Source organism: Lupinus angustifolius, chromosome LG20 (genome assembly GCF_001865875.1).
Source record: "Lupinus angustifolius cultivar Tanjil chromosome LG20, LupAngTanjil_v1.0, whole genome shotgun sequence".
Taxonomy (NCBI): Eukaryota; Viridiplantae; Streptophyta; class Magnoliopsida; order Fabales; family Fabaceae; genus Lupinus; species Lupinus angustifolius.
The window spans coordinates 11,442,303-11,458,076 of NC_032028.1; the positions used below are offsets into that span (position 1 = coordinate 11,442,303).

The following is a 15,774-nucleotide window of genomic DNA, read 5'->3' on the forward strand; positions in this document are numbered from 1 at the left end:
TTCTCTCTTTAATCCACGTGTTCTTCAATCCTTCATTTCTGGATCCTATTTTGAACGTTTCTTCGTTGCATTTACTCACTCACACTTCACACTAAATAATAACAACACTTTTTATACATTTAAACATTTTTTACTTCTTTATTTTGGTTTGGTTTTGTGAACTGATGAATAATTTCATTAATTATAGAGTTTGTTTAGAATCAGTTTAATGTAATGTGTGTAGCGTTGATATTGTGAGTTTGGTTTCAAAGTGAGAAAGCTATGGGCTGTAGAACTGAAACTGTTCTTAAAGTATGTTGTTGTCCTTACTGAGTAAGCGTACATTGGAGGTCGATTCCAGGTAAACATGCATGCATTAATGCTTACACTCAAGCTTCACATATGTGTATTCCATATTTTAAATTACGGTTACGTTCTGTTTACCAAAATTTCCGGAAAATGTAACTGATATGGCTACAATTGTGGTTGTGATGCAATTTCGGAGACAACGAAATCGTAAACAATACCACCTCCATTGCAATCATGGATGCAAAATTAAAACCTTTTGTGTATTATTTATCTTATGATGTTCATTTCTTCATTTATGTAAATTATAAAGGTTTTGCATCACATGATCCGGCCACAACACCTCGGTTGTGGTGTCTGTGGCAAACACATTAGGCTGCATCAATACCACGACTGTGTTCGCATCCATTTCTTCACTTATGTAGAAATCAATGTTTTTAAATATAGACTTCATCACTTTATCACATCACATAATGTGATGCGGCTGGTTCAGACCGAGATTGTGGACCGCCTTGGTCTGCAATATGACCGTGGCCACAATGCAACTGCAACTGCAATTTTAGACCCTAGTGTATGGTGTCCAGTGTCCTAGCTTTTATATTGGATTCTGGAAATAGCTGGTGGTATGTTCATTTTTCCCCGCTATCACAATGGTAATTAAACTTCCATGACTACAGGGATTCTTATGGATTTGCATTAAGGCCTCAATTCGCACAAAGATACAGAGAGTATTCTCTTATTTACAAGGTATCTGCTACTTCAGTTTTGCTTATATTGTTCTGATTCAGGCTTAGTATTTCAATCCCATATTCAAGTCCTGTATCAGCATATTTTGTATGAAGAAAATGTATTCGTTTGCTAAAACTATTATAGTTAAATTTAGCAGTTTAAGGTCCATAATTGTTCAAAGGATGCCATTATCAAAGAAGATTCCCACCTTCTCCCATGTTTTTCTTAAAATAGTTCAGTAATAACAATTTTGGCTGTGACTGGTAATTTTGGTACTAATTGTCTGATATGTATTAGTTGCAATAACAAGAACAAGATTAGACAACAACTTAGAACATTTTAATTATCCTAAAAAACAACTTATAACATTAACTGTAGACTTACCCTGATGGCTGATATCAAGCCCTCTCTTTCGTGAAAGAAAAATACTCTACCTTTCCTAAGAATTTAACCTAAGATGCATGCTATAGACATCTCTTGTTTGGTTAAGAAAAGTTGCATGATGTGTGCAGCCATATGAATTGAAATAATAGTTGCAGAAAACTTTCTAAGTAGTATGCCACACTAGCATAAGATATAATGACTTTGTATGCATTTTTTAACGAATAGAGAAGCAATCGAAGCATGTGTTTTTATAGCCTTTTGTTACTTCAAAAAATGGAGCCTTAGTAAATGAAGTTCTAATTTGCAATTCTAATTTCGTTTTACCAATAAGTAGCTCAAAATTCAATGTAACAAATCAGCAATCAGCCCGAAACTGATATGTTTATGGTATCAGGAGGAGGAAGACGAAAGATCAGATAAATGGAGAAGCTTCCTTGAACAGGTAGCTAAATCATCTCAACCAAGTTCTTCTGAGTACAAACATATTGATAGATTGAAGTCTGAAGGTAATGAGATAATAGAAGAGACCATTGTAGATAGGGTTAGCAAAGGCGACTCAAGTGACAGGAACTCTTTTGAAGGTACAGAGGTAGAAGAAGATACTAGTCTAGGGAGGGTTGGTGAAGGGGATGCTTCAAGTGGCAGTAAGTCTGTTTCTGGTAGTTCAACTGGAAATAATATTGGCAAGGAACAGCATCGTTTAGAAGAAAGAAAGAAGCGTAAGGTTCAACAGTGGGCTGAAATTATGCCATCTCTTACTGGCATTGACAAAATAATGTGTCCTCGTGTCAAGAATGGAAAGAACGTGAAGGGTGAGAAAATAAATGGTAATAACGACCGTCTTCCATCTATAGAAGAATCTGAACCTGTAGAAGGGGTTTCTAAGGAGGATATGCAGGAACATGTGTGCACTAATGGGACACCAGAGGATAGTGCTTTACAGGATCAAGAATCACCTGAACTTTTCTCTCCATGGAAAGAATTGGAGACCCTTGTTCAGGGAGGAGTCCCGAAGGATCTTAGAGGAGAGGTAAAATTAATGCTTTCTAATTCACTTAAATTCCTACTTTTTTTTTGGCAAAAAGTAGTGAAGCTTTTCCTGCAATATTTCTGTTACAGGTCTGGCAAGCATTTGTAGGTGTGAGGACACGTCGGAAGGAGAACTATTATGAGGACCTGTTAGCTCAAGAAACTCACAGCAGTGAAAGCAAGGAGCAAGATGCCTCATCTGTTGCATTTGGGAAATGGAGAAAGCAGATTGAGAAGGTCATTAGCTGCATGCGCCTTGGACTTTATTTTGATTTGTAGGTGCTGCTTCTTTTGCTTTGTTTTGCAAGTTGGCTCTCTCCTTATATTAAATCATACTTTTCATTCTCAGGACATACCACGGACTTTCCCAGGTCACCCTGCTTTGGATGAACATGGCAGAGATTCCTTGAGGCGTTTACTGCTAGCATATGCTCGGCATAACCCCTCTGTTGGTTACTGTCAGGTAACTGAAGTCCAAAATCTTTCTTTCTAAATACTGAATCAATTATTATTCCTAATGTTTGAGCTTTATTGGATTTCTTGCTCATGAAACTTTCATCCCTGTCCATACAAATATTTTCCATGCAAGGGTTAAATAAACTGGAACACATGGTGCCATTGGGAAATAAAGTTATTAATTATAATCTCCAAAAACTGTTTTTGCCTCTCTCTTTTATGAAAAATCTTTGTATTCGTGATGCAATTGAAAACCTCTCTAATTTTTTTGTTCATTTCTTTGTTTTCACTTAAATCTAAGCATTGAATAAATATGTCATGTACTATTGAAACTAATTTAGATAGAGAAAACTTTATGATGTCTTGTCTAATTTTCTTCAACATCTTGCCACATTCTATCTGCTTTACACATTGTGTCATATAGCTGAATTTGGAAATTTTCTTTCAAGAACTACTCAAATGTAAGGTTTTTTAAAGAGGGCAAGTTTGACACAACTGTAAAGTTGTTGCTTAGTGCCATGAGATCATAAGTTCAAATTCTGGAAACAGTCTCTTCGCTTGTAAGAATAAAGTTGTGTACATTTACCTTCCCCAAACTCCACTAAATGAGATCCTCGTGTACTGCGCCGCTCTTTTAACTACTCAAATGTATTTATATCAGTTAATGAACCGTAAAACTGTAATGTTCTTTTCACTTTCAGGTGTCTGAATTTTGAAATATACTTCCATTTATTCTTGTGCAATTATGAAAGTTATGCTTTACTGTGTCTGGTTTAATTTTTATTTTAATAAAGAACTTTTCCTGAAAAGGAAATCGCGATGAAAAGATAAAAACTGTCGAAATAAGAAGGCAAACAAATTTTTGTGACTGTACAAAAAAAGTTTAATCTTGAAGAACTTCAAAATGCTGTGTTTGTATAAACAACTAGTTTGCAAACTGATATTTGTCGAGCCCACACTCATTTATTTTTAATTCATTTGCAACAATTTTGGACTAAGGCCAATATGAGTATATTCAGGATATGAATCTCTGTCAAGCCACGTCAATACAATATATTCATAAGATAAAAAGGGTGACCTAGGGCACGAGGCTCCCACTTAGTGGGGTATGGGGACGGTAGATGTATATGCATCTTAAATTTTCTATTCTTCACCAAAGTGAGGGTCATGGAAGGTTGCTTTAATGTATTTGGTCATAGGGAATGATTTGTTAAGATTCCATTATATGGTCCTTGACTGTGCAAAACAATAAAAAGAAAATAAGGCTAAAACAGAAAGACTGCTTAGACATCAACTTACATATTGATTTAGGCTTTGCATACTAGTCACGTCTCTTTAACATATAGCTGGAGGTTTCAGATAGATCTTTAACATTGGTGCTAGTGGTCTTCTCGACCATGCCTTCTAAATTCTAATAATCATTTGTTTTTCAAAGAGTGTCTTCCTTTTTCATTTTCTTTCTGTATAAGCTTAAACTTATTAATGTCTTTCTATAAGTAGTATCTTCTGAAGGATTTTCAGGGTTCATACTTCATGTAAGCACTTCCTTCAAACATAAATACACTTTTTGATGGAAAATATAAAATGTTTAAAGCCTCAAGTATAAGCCAACTGAAAGACTATGTCCAGTGCAATAAGAGGTGTGAGTATGATATACGCCCATTAATTATTTACCCTCATTATATTTCCATAGTTGCATCTTTTTCTTCTTTTTTTTGGTGGGGGGGGGGTGGGGGTTACCTATTAATCTCTCCACTGGTGGTAATCTCCAAGATTGTCATCATCTCCGTCATCATTAAATTTTGTTGCTCAAATACATGCAGGCAATGAACTTCTTTGCTGGTTTGTTACTGCTTCTTATGCCAGAAGAAAATGCCTTTTGGTAGGTTAGCGAAGCTTATCTCATAATTTCCTTTTGTCAGTACTTTCCAGCATAGACAATAGTTGTTCAAAGGAGTAGGATTAGTTTTATCCTTTGGTAACCGAAAATTAGGGAAACAAAATTTTTAAAACAGTTGTCTATTTAAAAGATGAGTGCATTTTTCTATTATTTCACACAATTTGTCTTAGGTTTATGAGCTAATTTTTTAGTGGAATATCTCAGGACATTTGTTGGCATCATTGATGATTATTTTGAAGGCTATTATACAGAGGAAATGATAGAATCCCAGGTTTGGGTCAACTGACTGTCCTTTGTATCTATTTACCCAAAGCAAAAAAAGAAAGAGTGAGAGAGAGCAATGTTGTCTGTCCTGATTCCTGAGTCAGGATTGCATGTCTCTTTGGTATTGTGGTATTGAGGGATACTTGGCAATCCTCTTTGGCAGTCATAAATACCTTTAACTTTTCAGGTAGACCAGCTTGTTTTTGAGGAATTGATGCGTGAAAGGTTTCCTAAACTGGGTTTGTATTTATCAGCTTTGCTTCTTAGATCTCTTTATTTGCCTCTATCAATCAGTTTGGAGTTTAGATAGTTTTTTTATTCCATTGATGCTTTTGGTGCAGTTAATCATCTGGATTACTTGGGAGTGCAGGTGGCATGGATATCTGGACCTTGGTTCCTGTCAATATTTATGAACATGATTCCTTGGGAAAGTGGTGAGATTTATATGGAGTACTTTTTGGGTCTTTCTCTTCGAATATTATGGCATTTACATTAGATTTTATACGCTGTTCTTAATTAAGTTACTTTATGTTGTGTTTTCTCCATGTTTAGTTCTTCGTGTTTGGGATGTGCTGTTATTTGAAGGGAACCGCGTTATGCTATTTCGAACAGCACTGGCTCTAATGGAATTATATGGTATTCAATTGTTTTTTCCTGTGTTCACGAGTCTGATTTATGCAGAATAGCATGCGTGTGTTGTAAACTAAAGAAAATTATTTCATTTTTAAAATAATACACAATTTTCATCTCTCATTCTAGGTCCTGCATTAGTTACGACAAAGGATGCAGGTGATGCAATTACTCTATTGCAATCACTTGCTGGCTCAACATTTGATAGCAGCCAGCTTGTCTTTACCGCTTGCATGGGTTATCTAGCTGTGACTGAGGCAAGATTGCAAGAACTGAGAGAAAAACACCGGCCATCTGTATTAGATGTTTTAGAAGAAAGGGCCAGGAAGGGGAGAGTTTGGAAGGATTCCAAAGGACTTGCATCTAAACTTTACAGTTTCAAGCATGACCAAGCACCACTAGTAGAAGAAAGGAAAACCACTGAAGGAGGTGATATGGTTGCTGATGAGGATAAATCTCAGTTGGAGTCCCGTTCCTCTAACATAGATGAACTGCTTAATAGCCTCAATGTTGATTCAGAATTGGATGCCCTACCGGATGTCCAGGATCAGGTTGCTTCTTCTAGGCCTCACACCATTCACATCCCTACCCCCTCCCACCAAAATCTGGCTATGTTTGTGAACTTGATTGAAATTTATCTATCATTTAACTCTAATATGACTTATAAATCTACCTTTGTGTACTGTTGATGCCTTCATGGTATATCATTTTAATCTTGATCTATCTTGAGGCAGGTTGAACTCGATAAGGATAAAAGGTGCTTGCTCTGTTTATAATGTGAAATCAGACACATAGGGGGTGTTTGGTTCAGAATACTTGTTAGGAAAAATAATTGTTGCTGCTTAAAAGCAATAATCTGAAGAGACTCGAAAGTGGTTGGCAACAACATAAGCGCACTTCTAAAGCCGTTTCATGTGAAAAAAACACTGAATTTGACATTGAGATTTCTGATAATCAGATTATTTGAGATTCTGAAACAAATACACCGTTAGTCTGAAAAACTAACTATTTATAATTTTCTGTAGGTCATAGCATGCTTGAATTTTAATTTCAATATTTTTGTGATTGCTGTCATGTTATGGCTGTCTATTTGGTATATTTCATTCTGTTTCATATATAAGATTTTAAAGGGACTAGAAAGGGATGATGATATTGAACCATCCTCTTTGAGAGATTCTGGCTCTTCAGTGGTTCTTGATTTTTTGAGCTTTGTACTTCTTAACTGTCCTTCAAAGGGGGGTAGAGAATTTCTTGGTATAAAAAAGTGTTATAATCAGATTTCTTGTTTCAGCGTAATCCAGCATGAACTTAATGTGCTTACAATGATTCATATATATGCTTCCCTGTGAAAATACTTATCTATGCATCAATGCTGACATTTCTTTAGTGTTTCCTTGATTAGTTTTAACAGATAAGATTGTATTGATAGAGTTATTATTTGCGTACGTGACAAATAATGGGATTAAATGGTTGGTACAGCTTTGTTTTGTGTAAATTTATTGTTGTTCTTTCGTGCACATACTTTGCTAAGAAATTATATACTTCAATGAAATAAATGTCGACATGCTATTTAAAAATATAGGGCTAATTTGCTGGCTTAATTTTGGGTTACACTCATCTGAAAGTACAACTATAAATAGTTGCTCTGAGTATAACCAGTTCTTGTGCAACTCTTTTCAAGTTTTAATCACTAACAACTTTTATGCAGGTCGTCTGGTTAAAGGTTGAGTTATGCAGATTGCTGGAAGAGAAAAGATCGGCCGTACTCAGGTTGTTATTTTTGGGTGTTTATATTCTAGATATTTTAAGTCAACTTGATTTGTTCTTCAGCCTGTTGCTTGTAAAATAGAGAGGAGGTTTCTAGAATATAATTGCAGGATAAATTAAGCTCATCAAGGAATTAACCCAGTCTCAGTGCAATTAGCCTCATGCTTAGCCCTATTTACTCTCCTATATGGTGCCAAGAGAGTATTACAATGCTTATCAACGAGAAATCCCTTCCAAAATTTCCACTGTTCATGTTCAAATCTATCTCAAAAAGTGGCTGTGGAAATATTTCTCAACCAACAATATATGCATTCCCAGAGCCTTGATTAGTGCTACATTATTAACCCATTTGTGAATATTCATCATTTTGTTTACTCACTTTATATTCTATTAAGCTCTTCTAGCTTGTAGATCAAAGCATGTAATAGATCTTTATAATACAATGCATTTTGTCATCATGATGTTCTATTAGTTTATTTCCCCTTTCACTCTCCACATTGATTTTTCATTATGAAAACTCTATTCAATTAAGTATTTTAAGACTGTCATGATACCTTATGAAGAGAATTACTTCATTCCAAGCGTGTTTTCATGCTTGAACAGAGCTGAGGAGCTAGAAACAGCTTTAGTAGAGATGGTGAAGGAAGATAATCGACTGCAATTGAGTGCAAGGGTAAATCCAACATTTGGGCGGTTGAACTTACTGTCATTTCATTTTTAAATTATTGTTTGGTATTTTGTGCTTCTTAAATTGTAAAAATGGAAATGCATTGTCTCCTGCTCCTTTTTAGGTGTAGTCCAAAATTTCCATTACCCAACATACCAAATACCTTAGAATCAAATAATTGCTATGTTATATTTTATGCTTTACCCTTGATAGCATATTGAAATGAACTCATTTTCATGGCAACCTACATTTTAACTTAGATACAGAGAAGATAGGGAGAAGTTTCTAAACTTGCAGAGTTCAGATAAATACACACTTAATTTAGCCACCTATGTTTTGGTTAAGGTTTATATCTCAGTGAGAATGTTGCAACATTACAGTAAATCTATACCCATCAGTATCATAAATAAGAATGAGTTAAGTATCATATAATCATTCAATCAGCAGAGTGGACTTCTTACATATCCATAAAAGATAAACACTATAAAAGCTAGTTCTACATACGTATTCTGATCTTTTGGCTTGCAAGGTTTACAAAAATGTTTGTGATCATGCAGGTTGAGGAATTGGAGCAGGAGGTAGCTGAGCTAAAGGAAGCCCTTGCTGAAAATAAAGAACAAGAAGCTGCCATGCTGCAGGTTCTAGTGTGCACCTGTTTTCTCCAGTGTCTATTTCTGTAAGCTTATATGCAAAAATGAAACAGTAAATAGAAAAGAAGAAAATTGTCTTTATTTGTTTCATAGAAATTTTTTAAATCTTCTGCATACTACAGGTCCTAATGCGGCTAGAGCAGGATCAAAAAGTTACTGAAGAGGCTCGCAGAAGAGCAGAGCAAGATCTTGCTGCTCAGAAATATGAAGTTCATGTGCTTCAGGTGATCTCTCCCCTTCTTGTTATCATTGCGAATCTGTTCATTTGTTTCTACAGTATAATTTATAGCAGAGTGAAATTCTTAAATGGAAATATCCTCAGAATATCATCTCAATGTTTTCCTCAGAATATCCTCGGTATAATTTGGTTGTGATGATGCTGAGAAAGTATCCTTGTTCAAAACTGAATCTCATTGAGGCATTGCTATTGTTTTTTAATGCTTAATATACTGGTTTTGGTACTCTTCTTTAGGTTACCTGTGAAACATTGTGAGCAATATCCCTGTTGATGCTTTTGCCTGGTAGATTAGATGCAGGCATGGGTAGTTGAGAATTAACACAACTGATATATCTGATCTAATATAATATTTTCTATCTGGTTGTATTTTGTTATGGGCTGCACATGGAGGGCTTCTTCTTTTTATTTTATTTTTGCACTAAACTGGATTTACTTCTGCAAATCATGAAATAGAAAACTTCCGATGTTCTGTTTTTATCCAAATACCCACAGCATACCAATGGCATTGAGGAGCTTTCTGATTTCTAATAAGAAGCATAGATGTATTTCCCAGAGAGAAAGAAGTAACCACATTGTATTTACTATTACATATCATACAAGGCATGATAATATCTATTTCCAGTTTAATAAACATGCAGGAAAAGTATGATAATGCTGTGGCGTCAATCGCTGAGATGCAAAAACGGGTGGTTATGGCAGAAAGTACGCTGGAGGCTACCCTTCAATATGAATCGGGCCAATCCAAAGCACTTTCTTCTCCAAGGTAACCAATATTTTAGATATCATATTTCAGGTTTTTCTTGCAACTTATACTCCTCTAGTCTAAATTATTTTATCTACTGCCTCATATGGTTTCCCTTTGAAAACACTTGAAAATATCAAGACCAGCATAATTGCAGAAACCTGCTTTAGAAGTTTGATGTCACAATTAGATAATTTCATGGTTTAAAATAGATAAGAACTGTAGCCTCTATGAACTACCCATATTGCATGGAAAAACTGAGTTAACTATTTTTCTTATGATGTAGTAAATAAAGTACTAGAAATTATATTGAAAATAATACTAGGCCATTCTTATTTTGATCATATTATGGAAAGCCTTCAGATGTGGTTTATAATATAGGTTGTATGTTCGATCACAAGATTTACAGAGTTATGGTTGCTATTAACAATTCACTCCACTCATAATAATTTGGTTCCTGTCATCTGAATCCTTTGTAATGGGGAAGGGGTGCCAATATAAAGAGTGTGTTGCATATGATGTAACATTTGATTTTTATGATATATTTGGAAGGATGGGAATTTGGATCAAATTTCATTAGAGGTATTTTTGTAGGGCTGCTCCCGCTAAGAAGACTGGTCTACTAAATTTTGGACTGGGTTGGCGTGATAGAAACAAGGTACAATCTTCTCTATTTCCATTCTTGATATCACAACAAATTTATCCAGACACGAGAAATGTGAGCAACACACTTTTTTCAACACTCTCTGATACACTTTATTATTGGTTGAGTTCTATGTGGAACCAACTAAATAACATGGGTTCAATCACTATTTAGTGTATGTGACATAAAATCCATCCAATAAAAGAGAATGTGTGTCGAACAGAGGGTATGCTATCATTGAAAGACATGATTACAATTTTGAGTTGCAAAATGAAATTCTGATGAATTCACAATGGGATGGTATACCAGTTCAGTTTTCAGTTTGCAATTCCTTTATCATGCGGGACATTAATCCTTGTAATTTGGTGGACAATAATCCTTGTAAATATTCTCAAAGTGTATATATTTCGATTTGCCTGGCCGTTGTGCCGCAGCATGGAGCTTATTATTGTTTGTAAAGACCACCCCTTGCAGTTACTTATACATGCCATGAATCAGGGAAAGCAAGAGTCTGGCGAAATTCTGTCTAACAACAGTACTCCAAGAGAAGAATCCAATAACAAAGAACAGGATAGATAGAATATGCAGAGCAGCAACAAAGAACAGGATAGATAGAATATGCAGAGCAGCGGCACACGAAACTCGTGAGTAATCAGGAAATGTTACCTGTTTTTGATTGTCTGCTCAATGTTCTTTGTTAATCATGTCATATAGCTGGCTGAAAGTTAGAGGAAGAATCCACTTGTAACATCATTGAATCCAAATGGGTAGATTACATAGTTTTTTTCTCTGTCCACTGTGCTAAATTAACTTCAGGTGTAAGGAACTTTCATAGGTCAATCAGCTATAGAAGGTTTTTTTATTCTTTGACATGATTGTTGGCAATATTGCACCATTCCTTGAAGCAAATCAACCGTGCCCTTAGCATATTATAATGCGTGCAAACATGCCAAATTATTTTTCTATATTCTGTCTTAGAGTTAGTTCAAATTCTTGATAATACAGTCCTAACCTTTTCTCATTTCCTCCCCTCCTCTCATTTTTATGCTTCCTATGAGCCTACCCTTGGATTAGAAAAAAGGGCAAGAAGTCATTTATAATAAATTAATAAAATAAAGCTAGTGCTAACAAGTTCTGCTTGACACTAGTCCGGTCCAAAAAGATGTATTTTGCTGCTGTGCCAGAAACAGCTGTTAGTTGCATCTCAGCACATTGGATATTTCGGCAAACTGGTTAAATAAAAAAAGGTTGTTCCCATCTAGTGAGTATGAGGAAGATAAATATATATTGTTTTACTAACACAAACAAAAATACTTTCCAGGATTTAAATTCATAAATTTTAGGTCATAAAGCAAACAATCTTACCATTGTATCAAAATTTACCCTTTTTCCCGGTATATGGTTAGGTTGTCTAAATTATTTGCTTACTGAAAGTCGATACAAACGTCCCATTTTGGTTTGTGAAATTTCATCATCTAAATTTCAAACATGAATACTAATACACTTCTTCATATTCATTTTTGAATAGGTTTATTTTGTTCTCACACTTTTTTATTTCAACAGCTTCTCAGGACACACTAAATTTAAATAAAAACCTTGGATATAAGAGTTATTTTAGTAAGACACCTAATATTTTGATGTTGCAGTAGCCATGTTCCACTTCCTGCTGCTTGGGTTCAATCCAATTTTAGGAAGTGTAGAATGTATCAGCATTTTAAATTGTATTTCCGTTGGTATTAAATGCAAGAATATTAATTGAATTCTGCTTTTATAATTCTATAAAAGATAATGAACATCGGAAAAATGATAAGATTGATTATCTTGTATCATGTTCAAATTTTGAAAATAGGTTTTTTACTTGTGAGGGTAAGGTTTCATACATCAACCATCCATAGATTCCATTAGGTGTGAACCTCATCTAATGGGCCATGCTTTTTTAGTATAATTCTATAAAAACAGTATAGATCACCAGCACAAGGAATTAGTTCGTAGTGTAAGGTTATACTAGATTCCAAGGTATGGTATAAGGGCAAAGGCTAAAGTTCAATCCTCGAAATAACAGTAGTTGAGGAAAGAATCACAGACTTTGAAAGGGATAGTTCCTCACTCAAACTTAAACCGGAGACCATTTGTTAGGCTTTATGTCAAAAGAGACAATTGATATTCTCAAAATTTAAAGGCTTCCAGAATAAGCCAAAGAAAATTAGAGTTTGTCATAACTAATCAATGTGCAGATGCAATGATACTCATCTTGTTCAAATATTGCTATGAGAACCATGTTTCATGAGCAATTTCATGACTTAAAAGGGAAACATACAATTGCAAAGAAATTTGTGCACATTGTAACAAAACAGAAAAACCAGAGAAGTAATCTTGAGGAGAGGAAGTTATCGTGGAAAGAGAGAAAGAAGAGGAAGAGATGAGAGGAACTAATTTTTATGATTTTATTATCTTGAGTAAAATGAAGTAACAAGAGTTACTTATATAGAAAAAGGCAGAAGGGTAAAATAGTAAAGTAACTGCAGTAACAAACTCAGTTATTTTACAAACAGAATTTCAACTAGTTATAACAGATTCCAATATTCTAATATACCCCCCTGAAACCGAGGGTCCTGATTTACAGAAAATTCTAAACTTTGAGTTGATTCCTTAGAGTGATGAATTGATTGTTGGGAAGCGGTTTTGTTAGAATGTCAGCAGTTTGAAATTCTAAGGAAATATGCTTGACTATAAGCAAGGTAGTCAAAATCGCGAGCTTACTCGTGAGATCGCACGATTTTACGATCCTCAACCTCCAACCCGTGCTCGATCTCAGTCTTGGATGCGCCTCTATGGGATCGGGTGGGATCGTCGTGCAGGTGCATAAAACCGGTGGAGTCGACGAGCCCACCGATCCCTAAATCTCTGTCACAACTTCACTTCCTCTCTCTCTCACTCTCTTCTTCACGTCCTCACTCTCTCTCAATCGAATAGAGAAGAAGGTTCAAACTCATCACATAGTCGCCATTAGAAGGGTAGAGAAGCATGTTCAAACTGATAATAGCCGATTAGCCGCCATTGAAGGGTAGAGAAGAAGGTTCAAACTGATTACACAGCCGTCATTGGAAGGGTAGAGAAGAAGGCTAACCGGGTCATGTGCAACCCGGGTTGTTAAAACCCTAGTTTTATTTATTTATCAAAAACGGGTTTGATGGGCTTTTATTCCTACCTTTTAAGCCCAATTTCTTTTTTAGCCTCATAAACTTATTATAATGTGACCAGTGGGCTAGGAAACCCTATTTTTTTTAGTTGGAACATAAAAAAGGTGTATTATTTTGCTATCATGACCTATGAAATATTATACCCATGGCTCTTATAATTTTAATATATATTACTTCATAACTTATATAATATTAGTTCAGAATTTATATAATATTACTTAGATAATTTATATACATTCTTTATTTTTAAGATTATTTTTAGTATTATGACTTATGAATATATATATGTGTGTGTGAATATTTATTGTATTATATATATATATATATGAATTTTTATGAATATATATGTGTGTGAATTTCTATGCATATATATATATATATACTAATAAGTAGAATCTTACGAGTCGTGTTACGATCCTACATTTACGATCTTTGACTCTCCTCCCGATCCTAAGTAAAATCTCGATTTTAACTACCTTGACTATAAGGCTTTTGTTTTGAATCTTGTCTCGGACAAAATAGAGATCCAATTTTATGTGTTTAGTTCTGTTGTGTAGAACTGGATTGTGAGACATAGCTACCGTACTCTGATTGTCACATAGAATAATAGGAGTGTTGAAAGATATCTTGAGTTCTTTGAGAAGAGATTCAATCCATATTAGTTCTTGACAAGCTAGAGCTAGACTCCTGTATTCTTCTTCAGTACTAGATCTTGAGATTGTATTTTGTTTCTTGAACCACCAAGTGACAAGGTTTGGACCCAAGTAGAGGCAAGCTCCTGAAGTTGATTTTCTGTCATCCATATCAGATGCCCAGTCAGCATCACAAAAGGCCACAAGGGACAATTTTGAGGCAATTGGCCTAGCAGCTAGATTGATGGTTATACCCATAGATTTGGAGCCATGAAGATACTTGAGAATTCTTTTTACAACTGTCCAGTGAGAGTTTAAGGGTTTTTCCAAGAATTTACACACTTTATTCACACTATAGGTGATATCTGGTCTGGTAATGGTAGCATATTTTAAGGCTCCAACAATTGATCTATAGAATGTGGGATCTTCAAAGTAGTCTGTCCCATGCTTAGTTAATTTGCAGTTGCTTGCCATAGGGGTAATGCTTTCTTTTCAGAGGATAAATGTGCTCTTTCTAGAAGATCTTTGATATACTTTGATTGAGATAGGAACATAGATCCATTTTGTTTGTGTTTGACCTCTATGCCTAGAAAATAGTCTAGGTTCCTAAATGTTTTAGAGCAAAGGTGGTGCTGAGATCTTTGATAACCTTCTGAATAAGAGTATTCGATGAACCTGTGACAATGATGTCATCTACATATACCAGAATGTAGAGTTGATGAGTGGAGCAGCTTTGAAAGAAGAGTGAATTATCACATTTGCTTACTTGAAAGCCAAGTTTGATGAGAGACCCTTTTAATCTTTCAAACCATTGCCTAGGGGCTTGCTTTAATCCGTAGATGGCTTTGTTTAATTTGCAAACCAATGATTTATCATTGTGTTGAAAACCAGTGGGTTGTGTCATATAGACCTCTTCATTGAGAAGACCATTGGCGTCCACCATAGTTCACACGACGACCACGAGAGCCACGAAATTGATTTGAATTTCCATAGCTATAAGGAATAGGAGGAGGAAGTTCTGTTCTAGGAGAATAATATGTTGAAGGTGTCATAGACAATATTGACTAAGAAGACACAGGTGTAGAGGATAAGAGAGAATCAGATGCTATATTCACAGAGAGAGCATCAGAAATAGTCTTGTGTTTATTCTTTTCTAACCTATATTCAAAAGTCAGTAGAAATACTCTAGGTTATGAATTGTAGGTAAATCAATTTGACTTTCAATAGATGTAATCACGGGTTGAAATTCCTCATTTAAACCGTCGAGAATGTAGTCAATGTGTTCAGAGGTTGAAATAGGAGTGTCGATGAAGATTAAAGCATCAACTACACTCTTGATTTTGGTGAAGTAATCAGAAATAGAGCTGGATCCTTGCGCGATTGAACGTAGTTGAGAACGCAATTGTCGACTACGAGCTTTCGTTTGCGAATTGCAAAACGAATCTAGCTCCTCCCAAAGTTACCATGAGTGAACACAACCTACCACTTGTGGTTACAAACTTTCAGATTGATCAAGTTCTTCCCATCGAAGATATGCTGGATTGATTTGGTTGATTAG

General features: G+C 35.2%; 1 protein-coding gene across 4 annotated transcripts; it reads left to right on the plus strand.

Moving 5' to 3' along the window:
* Positions 1–11,349, plus strand: LOC109336708 (ecotropic viral integration site 5 protein homolog). 4 transcript variants are annotated; one of them, XM_019573463.1, is made up of 18 exons: positions 1–340; positions 963–1,032; positions 1,793–2,428; positions 2,518–2,664; positions 2,777–2,890; positions 4,707–4,765; positions 4,988–5,054; positions 5,235–5,286; positions 5,389–5,481; positions 5,600–5,683; positions 5,807–6,228; positions 7,386–7,447; positions 8,048–8,117; positions 8,669–8,749; positions 8,884–8,985; positions 9,638–9,762; positions 10,336–10,399; positions 10,883–11,349. In XM_019573463.1, the coding sequence occupies exons 1-18, from the start codon at positions 294–296 to the stop codon at positions 10,961–10,963; spliced, it is 2,376 nt and encodes a 791-aa protein (XP_019429008.1). In that variant the 5' UTR covers positions 1–293; the 3' UTR covers positions 10,964–11,349. The 4 variants fall into 4 exon arrangements, 3 of the variants coding, with proteins under 3 accessions (XP_019429008.1, XP_019429009.1, XP_019429010.1); XM_019573464.1 differs by lacking the exon at positions 5,235–5,286 and having other exon boundaries at positions 5,418–5,481; XR_002106379.1 differs by lacking the exons at positions 10,336–10,399; positions 10,883–11,349 and having other exon boundaries at positions 8,669–8,787; positions 9,638–9,659.